The 20,991-nt window shown below is 45.6% G+C and overlaps 2 protein-coding genes across 4 annotated transcripts in view; both read right to left on the bottom strand.

The window, feature by feature from the left end:
* Positions 1 to 9,488, bottom strand: part of CCDC30 (coiled-coil domain containing 30) — a 36,804-nt gene extending 27,316 nt beyond the window's left edge. Inside the window, exons 1-3 of one of the 3 annotated variants that reach the window (XM_083452072.1) lie at positions 9,007 to 9,488; positions 6,146 to 6,328; positions 924 to 1,044 (exon numbers count right to left, since the gene is read on the bottom strand). In XM_083452072.1, coding sequence (XP_083308198.1) covers positions 924 to 1,044; positions 6,146 to 6,328; positions 9,007 to 9,024 — 322 coding nt within the window. In that variant the 5' untranslated portion in view covers positions 9,025 to 9,488. Of the gene's footprint in view, positions 1 to 923; positions 1,045 to 6,145; positions 6,329 to 8,437 lie in introns of all 3 variants that reach the window. The other 2 variants (XM_083452073.1, XM_083452074.1) reach the window with 2 other exon arrangements.
* An 8,004-nt stretch (positions 9,489 to 17,492) lies between these two features.
* Positions 17,493 to 20,927, bottom strand: PPCS (phosphopantothenoylcysteine synthetase; the record flags this gene model as incomplete). The annotated part of the gene is made up of 3 exons (XM_083452257.1): positions 17,493 to 18,040; positions 19,711 to 19,814; positions 20,423 to 20,927. 3 exons carry the CDS (start codon positions 20,925 to 20,927, stop codon positions 17,723 to 17,725), a joined length of 927 nt encoding a protein of 308 aa, XP_083308383.1. The 3' UTR covers positions 17,493 to 17,722.
* Between the last annotated feature and the right edge of the window lie 64 nt (positions 20,928 to 20,991).

Below are 20,991 nucleotides of genomic sequence, written 5' to 3'. Positions count from 1 at the left end.
AAGCTGTACTCGGCATAGAATCACTGAAATCACAGAACTTAAGTCCATTGACTTATCTTATTTTTATGATAAAATGCATAATTAAGAATATATTTAAAACATGGATTTCTGTACAGACTTAAAACCACAGATTAATCCAGTAAGCACATCACAGACACCTGGACTGTGGTTCTCAGGGCTCCTGAGGTGAGCCATTTCATGAGTTTCCCCGGAACAATCAACCTGCCCAGCACCTCTTATTTAGGGAAACTGGGGATGGAAGTATAAGAGGAAGAAAGTTACTTCATTGGGAGAGATTGGAAGCAGGGCTCATTCCATCAGCCAGCAGAAAGACCAATTCCATCTGGTGCCTCCTGCCTCTGAGCTGCTTCCATGCCAGCTGGCCATTATATGTATTATTTATTTGTAAAAATATTTATATACCACTGTATCATAAAAATGTGCCAAGCAGTTTACAATATACAACAATATAAAAACAGAAAACCAGACAATAAAGCAAACCTCAATAGACCATTGTAGTCTAGTTATCGTCTTCCAAAGCAACTACTCTATTCCGAACTTAAAAATGGAAAGCATAATGCTGGTGGTCAACAAAAGAGGTTTAAGTTTGCTTTTCCCCCTCTTCTCTCCCTATCCCTTTCCCCTTGTGTATTGTGCTTTATACCTTGTAAGTCTGTGGTCAGGGGCTGCCTTGTTTTAATTAGTTGTATTTAAGCCGCTTGGGGAATGTTTCTGGCTGAAGAATGGGGTCTAAATGCTCTAAGTAGATAAAGAAATAAAAAGCAGGTCTACGCCCCACTTTCCAGTTTGATCAAGATCCTTGTGAGCAATGGGTCAGCTGAGGGGACACTTTTGGGAGGGTGGCCTCAGCTTCACGGTCCTGGATCTGACACATTCAGCAAAGTGAGGGAGAGAGAGAGTACCTTGCTCAAGTTGTAGCTGTGTAACTTCCACCCTAAGCTGCGCATTTTCTCTCTCAAATGCAGTTGCCAAAGAATCCCGCGCTTCCGTCAACATACGGATGTGGGCCACGTAATTTTCCACCTGAAAAGAGAAAGACAAAGCAAGTCTATGATTCCCAATCAGCAAGGACAGGTCAGGCTGCATTATTTGACCATTTATTTATTTATTTAAAAGTACATGCCGCTAAATCATAAAAATATATCTATGCACTTTACAACATGAAAAAGATAAAAACCGCACAATAAAAGTATAAAAAAGGGGGAAACAATTTGAAAGCAAGAAAGTTAAAAACAAGCATCAATAAACCACTGCAGAAGGATGAACTCTCAATTGCCTGCATAGGCCTTGAGGAAAGGTTTTCAGCAGGCCTTTCAATACTGGCATAGAAGGTGCCTGAATCACAGCTGGAAGAGTTCTACAGAACTTGACCGATGACACTAAAGATTCAATTTCTTGTTGTTGTCAAATGAGCCTCATCAACTCGAGGAAATACCAGAGATGCATAGCTGTCAACATTTCCCATTTTTTAAGGAAAATTCCCTTATTCCGAATAGGATTCCTCACAAGAAAAGGGAAAAGTTGACAGCTATGCAGAGATGCTGCTGCAGATTATCTCACCAACTGAGTTGGGTTTAAGCGGTAGCTGTAAAGGTAAGGTACCCCTGCCCGTACGGGCCAGTCTTGACAGACTCTAGGGTTGTGCGCCCATCTCACTCAAAGAGGCCGAGGGCCAGTGCTGTCCGAAGACACTTCCGGGTCACATGGCCAGCGTGACATCGCTGCTCTGGTGAGCCAGAGCCGCACACGTAAACACCGTTTACCTTCCCGCTAGTAAGCGGTCCCTATTTATCTACTTGCACTTTGACGTGCTTTCGAACTGCTAGGTTGGCAGGCGCTGGGACCGAACAGCAGGAGCGCACCCCGCTGCGGGGATTCGAACCGCCGACCTTTCGATCGGCAAGCCCTAGATGCTGAGGCTTTAACCCACAGCGCCACCCGCGTCCCAAGCGGTAGCTGTAAATTAACACAAATCCCTTGAACCTGTGTCATTAGTAAATGGGCAGCCTGGGCAGCTGTTTTAACAACTTTGGTGCATGTTTTCTGCCAGAAGCTCCCATCAGCAGTAACATCTACTGTGACTGGCACCAGTGCTCCAAGGTCTCAGGCATAGGTCTTTCCCAACAGCTAATAACTGAAACTCTTTTGCTCATGCATTCATTTATTCCTGTCTTCTATGGCAAAACCCAGTTTTTGTTTCTGGGCTCAATTTAAAGTGATGGTATTAAATTTTAAAGACCTGATTTATTTGGGATCAGGTTGTTTTAAAGACCATATACCCATACTAATCTGCACTGTGCTGAAATTAGGTTATTTCTTTAACTGTCAGCAGATGGAGTCATTGCTTTGCTTAACTCTTGCTGTGACAAATGAGGTTTTTTCAGCGGACCAACTCACTTCAACACTCCTGAACTTGCTTCAGGATCACAATGCAACTTCCTGTCAGATCGTGCAGCTCTTCAGATCTGACTGTGCGGTTTTAGTGTACAAAAGGAAGGGCACACAAAAAATATATATTTTAGGTAAAATAAGGCACACAAAATGTGTGGGTTTGGGTTTGAGATGAGTTTGGGGCGCATTTTTTCAATGAAGCTGTATAAGACAGAATGGCACAGGCCTATGCCTTAGCACCCAGCGAGTCAGAGAAAGAAAATAATTAGGTTGCTCAGTCCATCTCTACGAGTGCCCTGCCTGAAAACACACTGGGACTTCCTACACCAGAGCTTTCCAAACTTTTCATGTTAGTGACATACTTTTTACACAAGCATCATTTCCCAACACAGCAATTCAGTTTTACTAGTAAACTTGAGGAAAAACTAACTCCTTTCCAGCCCCGGGAATAGTGTAGGGAGCATTTGCGTGACACACGTATACGCTGCAGCCGACACACTAATGTGTCACGACATACGGTTTGTCCTGCCTTCTGCTCAATACTGAGGTTAACCTTCATGTAGATTTTCACATGTTTGAGAAATCTTCAGAGTCCCCTAGATCAGAATGGATCTATGCCATTCATAGCTAAAGAAGAAGCCTTCAAACTGTCTAGTGGTAGAGAAGCCTTTCCATGTTAACTGATGGGCATGGTGCATCTGCCACAGAGAACTCCTGCACATCACAGAGGATTCAGGTAGGTTTCTTTAATGGATTATGCCCATTTAATCCAGCACTCTACTGTCAAACTGGCCAACTGCATGTCCTAAAGCATGGGTAGGCAAACTAAGGCCCGGGGACCAGATCCGGCCCAATCACCTTCTAAATCTAAAAAAAAAAGGGGGGGCATCTCTGGATTATTTGTGGGGCATAGGAATTCATTCACTTTTTTTCTTCAAAAAATAGTCTGGCCCCCAGCTAGATCTGAGGGACAGTGGACCGGCCCCCTGTTGAAAAAGTTTGCTGATCCCTGTCCTAAAGGGAAGCCTACAAGCAGGTCTGGAGTGTCACTTTTTAAAGGTGGCAGCACTCTTCCCACCTGTGAATCCCAGCAACTGCTATTCAGAGGCAATTACCTCTCACAGGGGAGAAAGAACACACCATCTTTTGGGCACATAGATCCATCATGACTGATCTTCCCCTTATAACCAAATGGAAAAATAACAACAAAACACAGTTGAAAGCCACTGATCTAAAGTTTGAATCAACAAGAGTTTAAGGTCAAGACAAGGGAAGCCTGAAGCCCCCTGCCCACGCCAATATATTTCACTAGAATAAAAAAAAGCTGTCATACTGCTAGCTCAGTATTGTCTGCACTGAATGGCAGCAGCTTTTCAGGAGGGCTTCAGGCAGAGGCATTTCCAACCCTATCTGGCATTGATAAGAATTGACAGGCTCTTCCCTACTTTATCATTTCCAAAGGAGTCCAGGTCTGGCTGTGCTTGTTGACACTTCCACAAGCACTTGGCCTCAGACTGTGATCTGACCATCTCTTAAGTGGACTCCTGGCATCCTTAGCCCCTGAAGCAGGACACATCCAATGAAATGTGCACATGTTCAAAGGGTCATATTTATCCAGGAGAGGTTGAGCAGTGCAAGTAGGAACTGAAACCACCTGGATCACTTTAAATTATATATTTCCAACTGTCATTTTAGGCTGTCAGTTCCTTAAGCGCAAGGGTCCCATCTTTTTTTTTTTTTTTTAATTCTTACATTTTCAGAAATGTGAATGGTGCGCGGGGCCAGGAACAGAAAAGCCACACAAAAGGGTTGCTGTCTGTACTGTCTCTTTGAAACGCTTTGCTGATTTGGGGATTCGAACGTACTTCTCCATTCATGCAAGGGGCTTTTGCCATGTTGGAAGCCCATTAGTCCACACAACCAGCTTTCTATGCTGAGGGGACAGTTCCAAAGCAAATAGCTTTGGCGTCATCCCGGCAAGCCACCCCACACTCCAGGCCCTTTAAGGGGATGTGGGAAATTGCCCTATCTCCTGGAGCGGGCAACATAATAGCATAGGAAGAGCCTACTGGATCAGACCAATGGCCCATCTAGTCCAGCATCCTGTTCTCATAGTGGCCAACCAGATGCCTGTGGGAAACCAGCAAGCAGGATTCGAGCACAAGAGCACTCTCTCCTCCTGTGGTTTCCAGCAACTGGTGACACAGGAGACATCTGGCTGGCCACTGTGGGGAGCCAGGACACTTTTTTGAGATGGACTTTTGGCTCTTATCCAGCCGGATGATTCTGGCGTCCTTCAAGTCTGGGAAAACCACCAACCTGAGACATCTATTTTGCTCCTTTTCTGTTCAATTAGCACAAAAAAGTCAAATGGCATATTAAATATATCCAGACATATTTTCCAGACATCCTCTGTTCAAAGCAGGAGGAGATGTGCTTACACAGCCTTCTGTTGCTCACAGTGGGCAGGGGTTCTTTACAAATATGATGTGGGCACATTCTTCTCTGTGTGGACATTAAAAGCCACATGGCAAAGATCTAAATTTCACCTTGTCAAGCTGACGACAGTTGAGAAACGCAATCAATCCTTTGCGTCAGACATAAGAAAGACCCTGCCACCTGCTGTTCCTATTATTTTTGCTCTTCTCTTTGAAGGCCACAGGGAAAAAACCCACCTAGAACGATTCCCATCACCAGCCAGGCTGAATCAAACGGGACTTGCCCAAGAACAAAGGATGCCCTCCTGTGCAAATCCTGTTCCTTTCAAGAGACCTTGCACAGGAAGCTTCCCTGTGAGCTATGCACTATGAGTACTTTTCCTCTCCTATTGACAGCATACCAAACACCTATGACAACCGGATGCAAATTCCAAAACAAAAACCAGGAAACCAACAGAAATCATGGAAAATTTTGCTCCCCTGCCCCATGCCAAGGTAAGTAGGATTTTTTGTTAAAGGGACAAAAAGATAGAGCTGTGTTTATGGACATCTTTGGGAGGCCCTAAAATATGAAAGGGATAAGCAATGGGCTGAACTGGGACTCATTCACACAAAGCTAGCTGTCTCTGGAGAAACCACATCAATTCCCAGTAGCTGTCACGGTAAGCCTGGAAGATTAAAATGTACAGTTCAAATATGCTCCGGCTCTGTTAGAAGATTTGTGCTGGGACAGAAACAAACCACAGACTTCTATAACATGTTCACACAGCAGCTATATCAGCCTTCGCTAACAGGGCACCCTCTGTGGGTTCTGAACCACAACTCCTCTCAGTCCCGGTTGAGGGAAGCTGAGCTAAAAGCTCAGTTCCTGTGCTGTGCCAAAGATGGAATGTAATGCATAAACAAGCCCAGGTCCTATACTGCACATTATTAACATTATGGCCCAGAGGACAGGCCCTCCATGCCCCTCTCGTTGTAGTCTGGGCACCTTGAGAGCAGCCACTTTCAGAATAAAAAACATTGTAAAATAAGCACATCATGCCCAACAACTGTGGTGTAACATCCACCATATGCATAAAAATGGCACACAACGTATGTTCAGTCCATGTACCCAGTACATATTTGCTGTGGGAAGTTCTTCAGCATGGACTTCTATCTTGAGCAAATTGTCCACACCTAGCTTAGAACAATCCCAAGGGCTGTAAACCTGAAAGCATCTACCTTTGAAAAACCCTTTAGAAGTGGTTGGCCTATTCCAGTGTCAGCAGCCAGTGGCTGACAATCTTCCCACCTACCTCTCTCATCTCTTCCACTTGCTGTCGCCTGAGTTTCTCTAACTCTCCGGCAGCAGAATGCAACTCCTCTTGACTGCGTAGGAACAAACTCCAGACATAACAGAGCTGGTCCTTTGCAGGCGCTGTAGTGTCAATCCCTTCTTCCTTGAGCTGCTGAGTTATGTCTTCTATATGTGCTTGCTCCTGTAGAAAGGAATCAGAAAAGGGGTCTTCCCTAAACAATTAATAAATATTTTTATTTATTTATTATATTCAGTCTTCTCAGCTATACTGCTTCAGCAACTGTATTTTGAAACATTCTGCTAGCCCTCGTGGCTAACAGCTATGGATAGATCTCTCTTCTGTGGAGCAGGCTGTATCTTTCGACACTATAAATCGTAATGCCCTGTGGATTGTCGTCCTGAAAATTGGCTGCCCAGATAAATTTGTGAGCATCATTCAGCTCCTCCATGATAATATGACAGCAACAATCACAGATAACAATGTCTCTCAAAGTGAACCATTCACAGGGGGATCAGGTGTTAAACAGGGTTCTTTATTGCCCCAACTCTATTCATTATTTTCATTGCCATGATCTCTGTGGAAGGACATGTGGATCCAGAATTGGCCTCCACAGTCACTTATGGACTCATTGTTAAAACTGTGTTTATGGAAGACAATCTTACTTGGCTACGAGTGAGCGCCCCAGAAGGACAAATCTCTGGGCCCAATTCAAAGTGCTGGTTTTGACCTATAAAACTTTAAATGGTTCAGGACTGCAATACCTCAAGGAACCACCTCCCCACATATGAACCCACCCAAACCCTGTGTTAATCATTGGAGGCCCTTCTTCATGTGCCCTTTCCACACAAGGCTCAGAGGGTGGCAACACAAGAATGGGCCTTTTATGTGGTGGTTCCGTTTGCAGAATGCACATCCCAGGAAGGCTCCCCTGGTGCCTTCATTACATATTTTTAGGTATCAGGCGAAAACATTTCTCTATAACCAGGCCTTTGGCTGACTGAACATTCCATGGCCTTTAAAATGTGTTTGTGGTGGGGGGTTATTGGTTTGTTTTGGTTCTAGTTTTATTATGCATTTCGTGTTCATTTTGTACTTCTGTGTTGTGAACTGCCCTGTGATCTTTGGATGAAGGGTAGTATACAAAATAAGCAAGCAAGCAAGCAATCACATGCTCTGCATGCAAAAGGTCCCATGTTCAGTACCTGATATCTCCAGGTAGGGCTGGGGAATGCTCCCTGTCAGAAACCCTGGAGAGGGGCTTCTGGTCAACATAGGCTAGGGATGGGGGACCTATGGCTCTTCAGATGTTATTGCACTCCAACTCCCAACATTCCAACTGACTGTTCTGGCTCAAGGAAGTCTAGCAACATCTGGAAGGCCATAGTTTCCTAATCCCTACTGTAGACATTACTGAGTAAAGCGGAGCAAGGGCTTGGCTTGGTATGTAAGGAAGAATCCTATGTTTCCTCCTCCCTTCAATTAATGTATTTAATTCCCTTTTGAAGCCATCAAAGTTACTGCCCCTCACCACATCTTGTAAATCAACATCTATCAGCTGCAATTGTCAATTTTTCAACCAGTCCATGTAGCTGCATCTTTAACAGCTGCATTATCAGCAACAGTTGGCCAGTTACAACACTGGTCTCCAAAATATTCAAGACACAGTACAACTTTCTAGAAGAACATCTGGGCTCTTGCCAGATTGTTGGCACATTTTTCTATCTTTGGTGGGAATGCTCCTTGGTTTCTAAATTCTGAATTGCCGTTCAAATCTCTAATGTATGTTAAATCTCTGGGGTGGCTAAGTGTGTAATACACACCTGAAAAGATCTGATAACATGGATGCTGGCTGCACCCAGAATCTCAGTTGCCACAATGGTGGAAAACATTGAAGCACTGACATTTAACACAAATATAAAAATACGTGGACTCTAGGGTTTTTCGGAGAAACCTTCCCAATCTCCAGGGGGTCAGAAGACCTGGGGTGGTTTCACATTATACGGTGGGACTTTATTTCTTACACTTTTGAAACAGATGCACAAAATTGTCTCCATGCACCGATGATGGAAATCAGGTCGTCTTGATGGACCCTTTTCCTGAATACGCATGTATGATGCAAAACTTACTTTTGATATTTCGATCCAGGAATCACTTTTTTTTAATTGTTTAAATAAAGTTGTTGGCTTTTTTGTTTGTTTTAAAGAATCTCACACAAAAGAAACACAAGGGCAGGGCAGGGTGTGTGTCTGTGTGCAGCAGTTCAGAGGTGAACATTTACAAGAAACTTACACAAAACAGAAACTTGGCAGCGTAGAGCGATCTTGTTCGTTTTCATTAACCCAGCAGGGATTTTTTTTTAATCTAGCCAGTATGATGTAGTGATTAAAAATTTTGGGCAAGACTTGGGAGACCAGGATTCAAATCCCACCATTCGGCCACTGGGTGGCCTTGGGCCAGTCATCCATTCCCACGGCCTAACCTACCCCACAGGGTTTTCGGGGTGACTGGGTCCCTTCCAATTCTACGAAAAGGGCAGAAATGTATCTACAGTAGACATGTATCGTGTCAGGCAAATTCACTGTTGAGCCTCCCCTGGCCAGGGACAGTCTACCTCTCGCTGCCGGGGCGAAGACAGCAGCACAAGGGAAGGTTCGCCGGGGGCTTCCGTGGCCGCTGCTTCTCGGCCGAATGCCGCGGGGCTCTTTTCTGAGGCGCTTGTCGTGTGTTTTGTTTCTCTCCCGACCAACAGCCTCGCCGGGGCAAGGAAGTACAGAGCTCACGCTCCGCTCCCCGCTACTCCCGGCTGCCCTTCTTTTGCCTTCCCCGGAGGAGTCGCATCCACCCCCTTCCGTACTCACCGGCTGGGCTCCCTCCATGCGAGCTCGGCAACGCCAGTTGAGAGCCGGTTCGGATTACCCGAGCCCAAAGCTAGGCCGCGGTCACCATGGCAACGAGGCCTACCCTCCAGGCCCCGGCTAAGCCTCAGCGCAGTGGGGGGAGAAGGGCGCCCCCCTCCCGCGGAGCATGTAGTCGTGGCAAGGTGACAACGCCCACGCCCCCACCGCGGGTAAAACCCATTTCGCTTGCATTGCATGCGTTACTCGGAAGTAAACTTTGCTGTTTTTCTCCCTAAGGCAAGCACCCACAGGGGTTTATTATTTCATTTATATCCACATTTCCCGCACCCACCCCCCAAGATGTTTAAGATGGTGTATAGTTCTCCCCAATCTCATTTAATCTCCTTTAATCCCCCCTCCACGACAACCCTGTGAGGTAAATTGGGCTGAGAGGCAATGACCGTAAAAGGTAATGTGACTTGCTAAACGCACACAGGATTGTGCTTGCCGTGGGAACTGCTTATTTGGAAGTCGCTCAGCACTCAATGGAGCTTATTCTCAGGTAAGCATGCAGAAATGGTAGCACTCGTGGCAAGGTAAGAGTAAATTCAAAGAGTTCACTAGGTCTTGTATGTGAAAGACATGTATAGGTGTGAAGCTTTCTGCTAAGTAGGTGCCAATTTCTGCTTTTGAAACATACGACCAATCCTTAAGCATGTTTACTCAAATGTTAAGTCCCAAAGAGTTGCTGGGATCAACTCCAATGCAATACAGCACAGAACTGAAGCATATGGGGTCAAAATAGTCACAGGAAAATCCTATACATTTTGGGTTGAAAGACACAACAACTGGAATGGAGTATTCCCACATAAGGTATGTGTATATATATATATATATTTGCTTTCGTAGATTTTCACGGGTACAGGAATGCAGGTTTTGGTGTCCTCGGGTGTCTTCCCGTGTAAAAGTTGGGGTGTCTAGGCGACGTTTCGACGAGGTCTCACTCGTCATCTTCAGGCTGGTGCTTTCGGCTTCTTGTTACTGGAACAGAGCAGGATCTCAGTGTTTGAGTTCCTATAAATACTGTTGAGGAGGTGTGGTGTATAGCCTCCAATGTTCTGGGCAGAGAGGAGGTTCCCAGGCTAGTGTGCCTTTTCTTCTTTTGTTCCTTAATTACTTGAGGGATATCTTGAGTGATTTCTTGAGTGATTTCCTGAATCCCACTTAGGTGGGTCATTAGGTGTGGATTAGTTGCTAAAGCCTTCGTGTCTTGAACTCTTGAACTTTGTGAAGAGTTTTTCTGAGAAGATGGCTGTACTGCACTTGGTTGTGCTCTGGCTTGGCTTCGTGTATAGGGGCGAGCTGTGGTTTTGTGGCCTGTGCCAGCCAGATCTGTGTAGGGATTGCAGGGGGGTGCAGCATCCGGAGGTGCCACCCTGGTTTGGCTACTGGATGGTGTCTGTAATTTATCTGTGGAGAGGGTCTGGGTTTGGGTCTGGTGTGGTTGATTGGTGATGGCGTTCTGTGTGCCTCTGGATCTGGTGTCCGATTTTGTGGGGAGGGCTAATTTCCAGATGTCTGGCAAGCGGGATGTGTCGTCACGCTTGTTCATGTTGTGAGGGTGTTTCTCTATCTCGATGGCTTCCATGATTATTCTCTTGTGGTGATGTTCCATGTTAAAGAGCAATTTGGAATCTGCAAAATTAATTTCGTGTCCTGTTTCTTTCATGTGTTGGAAAAGAGAGGAAGTTTTTTCTTCTTTTTTGACGGCATTCTTGTGTTCTGCGATACGTGCATTTATTCGTCTGTTTGTTTGTCCAATGTACGTGGCTGGGCAGACTTTGCAGGGTATTTCATAGACCCCTTGGTTTTCCAACTGAATTTTATCCTTGGGGTTTCTGAGGATATTGGCTATTTTTTGGTTGGTGCAAAAGGCTGTTTTGATATTGTGTTTATGGAGGATTTTGCTAATTTTATCTGTAGTGCCCTTGATATAAGGAAGGAGGGCTATGCCATTGTTTTCTTCTGTGTCTTGGTTTTTGGGGGGTGTTTCTTTTTGGATTAGCTTCGTAACCCTGTTTTGCTGGTATCCATTGGCAATTAACACATTTGAGAGATTCTGTAACTCAGTTGTCAAGTGGTCTTCGTCAGCCAGGCGTTTGGTTCTGGAGATGAGAGTCTTGGCTACGGAGTTTATTTGTGCAGGGTGGTGGTGTGATTGTGCATGTAAGTAGCGGTTGGTGTGTGTTTTTTTCCGGTAGATAGTGTGTCCTAGGGAGCCATCAGGTTTTTTGTAGATTAGGACGTCAAGGAAGGGAAGTTGGTTGTTGGCTTCTATTTCCATAGTGAATTGTATTTTGGGGTGTAGGCTGTTGAGATGTGTGAGGAAGCTATCCAGTTTTTCCTTCCCGTGTGGCCAAATTACAAAGGTGTCGTCAACATATCTGAGCCAAAGTTTGGGTTTGTGTTCTGACTTGTCTAAAGCATTGGTTTCAAAGTGTTCCATGTACAGGTTAGCGATGACCGGTGAGAGGGGTGATCCTCTCATTGGACAAACAAACAGACGAATAAATGCACGTATCGCAGAACACAAGAATGCCGTCAAAAAAGAAGAAAAAACTTCCTCTCTTTTCCAACACATGAAAGAAACAGGACACGAAATTAATTTTGCAGATTCCAAATTGCTCTTTAACATGGAACATCACCACAAGAGAATAATCATGGAAGCCATCGAGATAGAGAAACACCCTCACAACATGAACAAGCGTGACGACACATCCCGCTTGCCAGACATCTGGAAATTAGCCCTCCCCACAAAATCGGACACCAGATCCAGAGGCACACAGAACGCCATCACCAATCAACCACACCAGACCCAAACCCAGACCCTCTCCACAGATAAATTACAGACACCATCCAGTAGCCAAACCAGGGTGGCACCTCCGGATGCTGCACCCCCCTGCAATCCCTACACAGATCTGGCTGGCACAGGCCACAAAACCACAGCTCGCCCCTATACACGAAGCCAAGCCAGAGCACAACCAAGTGCAGTACAGCCATCTTCTCAGAAAAACTCTTCACAAAGTTCAAGAGTTCAAGACACGAAGGCTTTAGCAACTAATCCACACCTAATGACCCACCTAAGTGGGATTCAGGAAATCACTCAAGAAATCACTCAAGATATCCCTCAAGTAATTAAGGAACAAAAGAAGAAAAGGCACACTAGCCTGGGAACCTCCTCTCTGCCCAGAACATTGGAGGCTATACACCACACCTCCTCAACAGTATTTATAGGAACTCAAACACTGAGATCCTGCTCTGTTCCAGTAACAAGAAGCCGAAAGCACCAGCCTGAAGATGACGAGTGAGACCTCGTCGAAACGTCGCCTAGACACCCCAACTTTTACACGGGAAGACACCCGAGGACACCAAAACCTGCATTCCTGTACCCGTGAAAATCTACGAAAGCAAATATCTCACCTCTACGGGGAGGAAACCTTCCAGCTGACAAGAACCTACGAGAAACTAGAAATCCGAAGAGCCACCATCTTATGTGATCTCTTGTTCCTACGCAACTGCCGAGACAACAACTTAATTCCCACATGCTTCCAACTTAAATTCCACTCTAAAACCCCAGCTACCGAAAGGATCCTGAAACGAACTGAACTATCTCTAATCAGAAACGAACTACACAAGAAAAGATACCTACTAAACCAAACCAACAAAGATCTACTCACTCTTCACCTCAAACTCTGTAACAAAATCCACCCTGCACTCTGGGACAAATGCAAACAACTAGCCGTCTGGAGAGCTGAAACGGAGACCTCACACAAGACAGACACACACACCAACAAACTCCACAAACTAGAGAAACGCCAGAAGCCCAGCCACCCTCCACAACAACCCATGAAACAAACAGTACATAACATATCAGACAGGATCCTCACCTCAACTGAAACCAAAGTACTCTCCAAAGGTTTCAACTTTGCAGTCGCCCCGAGACGCATCCCCACGGAAAACATCATATGCGGAGTCGAAACTAGCCTAACCAAAATCAATCCAGATGAAGCCAATAAAATCAGACTTGAAGTCACCAACATCCTCTGCTCCAGCAAACCACCCAGAAGCAATTTACACAAAGAAGAACAGAAAGCACTCACCAACCTGAGGAAAGACAACAACATAATCATTCTCCCAGCAGACAAAGGTAATGCCACTGTTGTGATGAACACATCGGACTACCAAGCAAAACTATCAAATCTACTCCAAGACCCTACCTACCAACCTATAAAAACAGATCCCACCACCTATCTGGAAAAAACCACCAAATCCAAAATAAAAGCCTCTCCTATCAGTGAAGAAATCCAGCTAAGAATCATCCCCAGAGAAAAATCATCCAGATGCCCCAAACTCTACGGCCTCCCCAAGATACACAAAGAAGGAACACCACTCAGACCAATAGTCAGCTCCATAGGCTCACCTCTACAAAATCTCGCTAAATTTCTCGCCAAGCAACTTCAGCCCTATGCAGAATCCATCTCTTCACACGTTCCAAACTCCTTCCAGTTCATAGAAACAATAAAGAAGCAAAACCTACAACCCAATGACCTACTTGTGAGCTTCGATGTTGTATCTCTCTTCACACAAGTGCCCATTAATGAAGCCTTGACAGCCATTCAAAACAAATACAATCCCCCCGAATACATCTTGGACCTGACCAACCACTGCCTAACCAACACGTACTTCATCCACAATGGACAAAGATACAAACAGATAGAAGGAGCACCTATGGGATCACCCCTCTCACCGGTCATCGCTAACCTGTACATGGAACACTTTGAAACCAATGCTTTAGACAAGTCAGAACACAAACCCAAACTTTGGCTCAGATATGTTGACGACACCTTTGTAATTTGGCCACACGGGAAGGAAAAACTGGATAGCTTCCTCACACATCTCAACAGCCTACACCCCAAAATACAATTCACTATGGAAATAGAAGCCAACAACCAACTTCCCTTCCTTGACGTCCTAATCTACAAAAAACCTGATGGCTCCCTAGGACACACTATCTACCGGAAAAAAACACACACCAACCGCTACTTACATGCACAATCACACCACCACCCTGCACAAATAAACTCCGTAGCCAAGACTCTCATCTCCAGAACCAAACGCCTGGCTGACGAAGACCACTTGACAACTGAGTTACAGAATCTCTCAAATGTGTTAATTGCCAATGGATACCAGCAAAACAGGGTTACGAAGCTAATCCAAAAAGAAACACCCCCCAAAAACCAAGACACAGAAGAAAACAATGGCATAGCCCTCCTTCCTTATATCAAGGGCACTACAGATAAAATTAGCAAAATCCTCCATAAACACAATATCAAAACAGCCTTTTGCACCAACCAAAAAATAGCCAATATCCTCAGAAACCCCAAGGATAAAATTCAGTTGGAAAACCAAGGGGTCTATGAAATACCCTGCAAAGTCTGCCCAGCCACGTACATTGGACAAACAAACAGACGAATAAATGCACGTATCGCAGAACACAAGAATGCCGTCAAAAAAGAAGAAAAAACTTCCTCTCTTTTCCAACACATGAAAGAAACAGGACACGAAATTAATTTTGCAGATTCCAAATTGCTCTTTAACATGGAACATCACCACAAGAGAATAATCATGGAAGCCATCGAGATAGAGAAACACCCTCACAACATGAACAAGCGTGACGACACATCCCGCTTGCCAGACATCTGGAAATTAGCCCTCCCCACAAAATCGGACACCAGATCCAGAGGCACACAGAACGCCATCACCAATCAACCACACCAGACCCAAACCCAGACCCTCTCCACAGATAAATTACAGACACCATCCAGTAGCCAAACCAGGGTGGCACCTCCGGATGCTGCACCCCCCTGCAATCCCTACACAGATCTGGCTGGCACAGGCCACAAAACCACAGCTCGCCCCTATACACGAAGCCAAGCCAGAGCACAACCAAGTGCAGTACAGCCATCTTCTCAGAAAAACTCTTCACAAAGTTCAAGAGTTCAAGACACGAAGGCTTTAGCAACTAATCCACACCTAATGACCCACCTAAGTGGGATTCAGGAAATCACTCAAGAAATCACTCAAGATATCCCTCAAGTAATTAAGGAACAAAAGAAGAAAAGGCACACTAGCCTGGGAACCTCCTCTCTGCCCAGAACATTGGAGGCTATACACCACACCTCCTCAACAGTATTTATAGGAACTCAAACACTGAGATCCTGCTCTGTTCCAGTAACAAGAAGCCGAAAGCACCAGCCTGAAGATGACGAGTGAGACCTCGTCGAAACGTCGCCTAGACACCCCAACTTTTACACGGGAAGACACCCGAGGACACCAAAACCTGCATATATATATATATATATATATATATATATGTGTGTGTGTGTGTGTGTGTGTGTGTATGATTCTTATTCTATCTACCACACATGCCAAAATGTATGTATAGGATTGCAGCCACACAGCTTAGACATACATTTCTAACTCTGCTTTGGAACACAGCAGAACTTAACTGTGCATAAATACGCACAGGACCCAGCTTTAAATTCAGATATCAGACCAACCTGTGTAGAGATACCTGCTGTTCTCCGCTGTGAGCCAACCTTTGTCCATCCCCACGTCCCTGACCCTTGTGGGCAGTCAAGATTAGTGTGTGGGGTGGAGAAATAATTGTTTGTTGTTGTTGTTTAGTCGTGTCCGACTCTTCATGACTCCATGGACCAGAGCACGCCAGGCACTCCTGTCTTCCACTGCCTCCCGCAAGGAGACTGAATCTGGATCCTGTAAACCTATGTACTGTTATCTGTTATTACTGCTGTTGTGAAATCTCTGTGCTTGTTTTCAACATATATATGCCATTACAAAGCTCCTTTTACTTTCTTTGTACTTTATGTATGCAGGCATATGGGTGTGTGTACCCTGATCCCCATTTACTGAAAGACCAATTAGAGATTTAACTTCACCAGGATTGAAACAATTAAAGAACAATTTTGGTCATCTACCCAGTTCTGAATCTGAACATGAACAAATACATCAGGCCTTGAAGCAGCCTTCTTCAGCCTGTTGCCCTCAATATTTTGGGCTAAAAAACCCATCATCCTCAGGCAGCACAGGTTACTGAAGAGTTGCTGATGGGAGTCCAAAAGATCTACAGTGCAGAAGATGGGGGAGGCTGCCTTTCAGACCATCTAGCACATGTTCTTCCCAAATAAATACACTTTAAAATAAATGCAACACCAGACATTTTGGTGGAGCTGTGCACTCAAATACATGAACACAGAAAGAACTGAGGAAGCATGGAATCACATGACAGGAAATGGACAGACACAACATTCCTATACTGACTTGGGAGGAAGCACTACTGAATTCAAGGGGGTTCACTTCTGTGGAGACATGCATTGCTCCTGCACTGATGTTCTGTGCTGCTCTTTTGTTAACTTCATCATTGGTTAGTTTTGTGATTTTAATATTAACTGGCGTTTTTGTAACCTACTCTTGTGCCATTTGATTAAAGTACAAATAAATATATGTAAGATTATGCTTTGAGAAGCTGATGGGATTTGTAGTAGAAAACATCTGACAGGCACCAAGTTGGGGAAGGCTAGCAAAAAATGGTACTATATACATCACTGGCTCCTTTCAAATTGATCCTCAAAACCACCCTCTCTCAAACCCTGGTCTTAATTCCCAAATGGAAAAGTCTTCAGTATAATTATTTCCTTCCTTCCTCTCCCATCACACTATCATCTTATCACCCCAACATTGAAATTCAGATTATAGCCTCATGACATGGCTGTTGTCATTTTCAATGCTTATGGTGCCTTCTCACTTGTGATGTACATGAGGCACCGTATAACAATTTAAACTATGGAAAGTGCAGCTGAATACAAGGTGGCTCTGCCACCTTGGCAGTAGTAAAAAACTGAACCCAAATTAGTGGCACATGGTACAAAAGGTGAACATCTCTAAGCCAGAGGTGGGTTTCATGCAGTCCTACTGCCTGATTTCAAAAGCCCCTATGCACAATCAGCTCAGGCCTCCAGCAAGAGTGAACTGCTTCTTCCCCATCAACCCACAGGGTGGAAAAGAAAAACCATGCCAACTTCTGGCTCTGCCCACAGCTGGCTTCTGTCCCACCCACTGCCAGCACACAGTTTACCACTGACAGGAATGCAAAAGGAAGGTTCCTCAGCCCTGCTCTAACCCTATATAATATTTTAACATAGACCCAGAAGATTATATATTAGCAAGAACCTTTATATGGCAATGCAAACAGCACCAGGGCCAGTCCTGGTCAGACTATGACCAAGTGAAATGGCCAGAAGTCATTATGGTCAAGGTGTAGCCATCTAACCTTGCTTGCAAGGAGAGAGTATTCAAACATTCCCTAAGGTTTGATCACACAAGGCTAAACAAAACAGGAGATAGGGATGGTACACTCAGAAAAGCCGTGACTTAGGAATGTTTAGATTTATATGGTATATATTTCTAACAAGCAGCAAACATGTGTTGTGCAAAAATAGCCAAAATTATGTCAGAATTTCACCCTTTTGATCCTATACACCATTGTAGTAAAGTTTTGACACGATTTAGCAGTAATAAAAACATCTTCGGTTCACCTCTTAACCATTTGTCTATTCTGTTCTGAGGAATCAAAGAAGTCACTTTTACTCAGGAGAAGTCATTTCTCCATAAAAGCCCTGTGCTGGGACTCAAGATAGCTGACAATCTTCTCTTCGATTTCCATGCCTTGGGCCACTTCATCATCAGAAAGCGACAACTGAGTCTCCAAGTCCTTGGTGACCACAATCACGGAGGTTCTCCGGGAGTCCAGCACGTTGGCAACCACCACCTGGTGGCGATATTTCTCCAATGCCTGCTTTGCTTTGTCAATCAGGATGGAAGGGTTTGTTTCCAGCTTGAATGATATCACAAATGCCTCTGGAGCCCATTCCTTAACCAGAGGGGACAACATCTTTGGCACCATCTTCATTGTGATCTGCAATAAGGGAAGGAGGATTAGACAAATTCACAGAGGAGATGGCCATGGTTGGAGGCAGTAATGATTCTGCATGCCACTTGATGTAAACCACAGGAGGGGAGTACTCTTGTGCTCAATTCCTACTTGACAGTTTTCTACAGGTAGCCAGTTGCCCACTGTGATATAGGATGCTGGACTAAATGGCCCCCTGACTTGATCCAGAAGTGCCCTTCTTATGTTCTTAAGAAAGAAGTTCAGCATAATGCGCACACACTAGGCCTGGGCGATATATCGCCCAGGACCGGTATGAGGAGCAGACAGTGATGTCGGTTTCACTCAGCAGTATATTGCTGATGAAACCACCACGGCTCCTGAGTCCTTCTGCTAGCAGCGATCACTGGAGGCACTTGCAGGCAGAGCCAATGCAGCTTATTTTTTCAACATTGCCAAATATAGCCAAAACGCAATGTTGAAAAGCTGGTATCGCCTAGCCCTAACACACACATGCTCCTGATGCAGCGATAGCCTGAGCTTGGGAAAGGGATGGGTTGGCACAGAGAGAACCCAACAAATAACCCAGCCTTTATAAGCAGTCCTAATTTAAAAATCAGGAAACCATTTCTACCTACTCATTGTTTGACAGAGGTTGTAACTGTGTCACAACCCTCTCCCTTATTTCCACATTTCAAGCATTAGGTATCTTGCACACCTACAGCTATCACTGGAGCTGCAACTGTTGTTGTTGACACATGGACTTCGCTGAGTTTCCAAACACCCATCCCCAAACCTCCTTGCCTTTAGCTTCTCTTGCACCAAGAGTAACTAACTCGATTATGATCCAAGCAAGGTAGGTTTGCCTTGTATTGGACTAGCCACCTTTTACTACTCTATAACTGCACTGGTGGTTCTGGCCACAAAGTCGGTTTTCTTCCTGCCTGCTATTCTGTGAAAACAAACATTGATGTTCCTTGGGTTTGATATTTATTTGCATTTCCTCATTTGTCCCAGTATGATCATTCCATGAACATGTGTACAGTACAGACAAACAGACACACAAGCAGATCTAGTAATAGGGCCTAGACTGCCCTGTTCACCCCGGATTCCAGGAAGAGATCCATCCCAGGGCAACAGAGGAAAAGCTGGTGAGTGCTTCTAGAGGGGGAATATCAAAAAGTGGAGGAAAGTAACAATTTGGTACTACAATCCAGGATTCTGGTGCTTGGCTACAGGCCTCTGTAGCCAAATACATTTATGATAAGTAGCTTACATGTGAATAAATATTGTTAGGAAAATCTGTGAGTGTTTGTGCAGGGGAAAACTAAGCTTAGGACCAGTTTGACATAAATTAGACACTGAATTCTTGCTGAATCAGGCATCCATCTCTGATAATGCAGGCATGCTTCCCCTCTGAAAATATTATTTTATTTCTATGCATGCGGAAAGCAAAGGCAAAGGAATGCCTCTGTATAAGCCTGTCTAATTTACAGGCCTTTAGCCACTACTTTTGTGGGTTCCCCAGCAGCCCCTGTTGCTCTGACAACATAAAAGTAATCTTATACATAACAACTGGAGTGCTTAATTGGTGCATTTAACGGTGCTTAATGGTGCATTTATCTGGAGTGCTTAATTGGTGCTCTTAATGGACCACAAGTCTCCAGGAACAAAATTCCAGTACCTGCTGAGCTCACCTGTAGGGGTCCATCAGTAGACTGGATCTTATGCTCAGGCATCTCTGAAGCTGGGATGTAGAAATCAGACACAGCTGCTGCCAAGTAAAACATGGCACTGGAACCTGGTTGAGGATTAAGCAAGTGAGAAAAATTGGTACCATAAGTGGTGCTAGTTGAAAAACCTCCACAACAATTTCCACATGAATGTGCAAAATTTTAGACTGGAAGGTTTTAAGTTATTTCGAATTTATTTAGTTTCCAGAGTGTTAATGTTAATAGAAATTTTTTAGAAAGTAAAAGTAAAAAATCCCTAAACCATAAAAGCGGGCATGGGGGAGGCAGAATGCATTTAAACTTATTATCTTAGTCTGTTTTAATTCAAATAGATGATTGTTCTAGACTGCAGTCCTGAGCTCACTTACTTGAGTGCAAGCCCCTCTGAATCAGCAGTCCTACTACAGAGCAAATGTGCTCAGGACTGGGCTCCAGAGCTGCAAGCTTCAATACACAAACTCGGATCCATATTACCCAGTGGAAAGCACCACCCAACAAACATGCTCCAGATCCTGACGCGCAGAAAACGACCTAGCATTGCTGGCAGGAACTCCCAGGCTCACACTTGGAACCCAGGAGAAAACTGCTGCCACTCCGTACCGGCAATACTGAGGTGGACGAGCAGGCGCGGGCACCACGCCCTCCTTTCCTCCGACCTCCCACCACCTCCGCTTACCGAGCGGTGCGAGGGCCCGGGCGGCAGCGCGCAGGAGCGCCAGGTACTCCACCAGGCCGGTGAATTCGAGGACCAGGAGGGCGCCCTCCTCCTTGGCGCGGTGGTAGGCCAGCAGCGCGGGTACAAGGTCCGGCAGCGCGCTGCCGCTGCAGTCGACCAGGACGCGCTGCCCACCTGTGTCACCATCCTGCACGCGCAGAACGTCCAGGAGCGCGGGCCCGCTGAGCGGCAGGGCGCGCGCCCAGGGAAAAGCCGACCGTGTGCGGTAGAGGAAGCAGACGCCGTAGCCGGCGCGCACCAGCCTCTCGGCCGAGGCCGCCCCGCGCCGCCCGCTGCTGAAGTTCTCCAGGAAGCGGACGGCTCGCGCCTCCAGCGGCACCTGCGTTCCGCCCGACGTCACCAGCGCCACGCGACGGCCCCGCGCCCGCTGCGCCTCCGCCCACGCCCGAACGCGCCGCTCCGCCTCGACCTCCACGGGAGACACCGGAGGCACCTGCTCGGCCATGGCGGCGTCGGCAGAGCAGGAGCGGCTCTGGCGCCGCGAGCGTTGCAGCAGCTTCTGTTTGCGC

This window comes from Podarcis tiliguerta (genome assembly GCF_965153285.1).
Source record: "Podarcis tiliguerta genome assembly, chromosome: 8".
Classification (NCBI taxonomy): Eukaryota; Metazoa; Chordata; class Lepidosauria; order Squamata; family Lacertidae; genus Podarcis; species Podarcis tiliguerta.
Note: the sequence above shows the minus strand (reverse complement) of the source record. Positions and strands in the feature narration are given on the sequence as shown.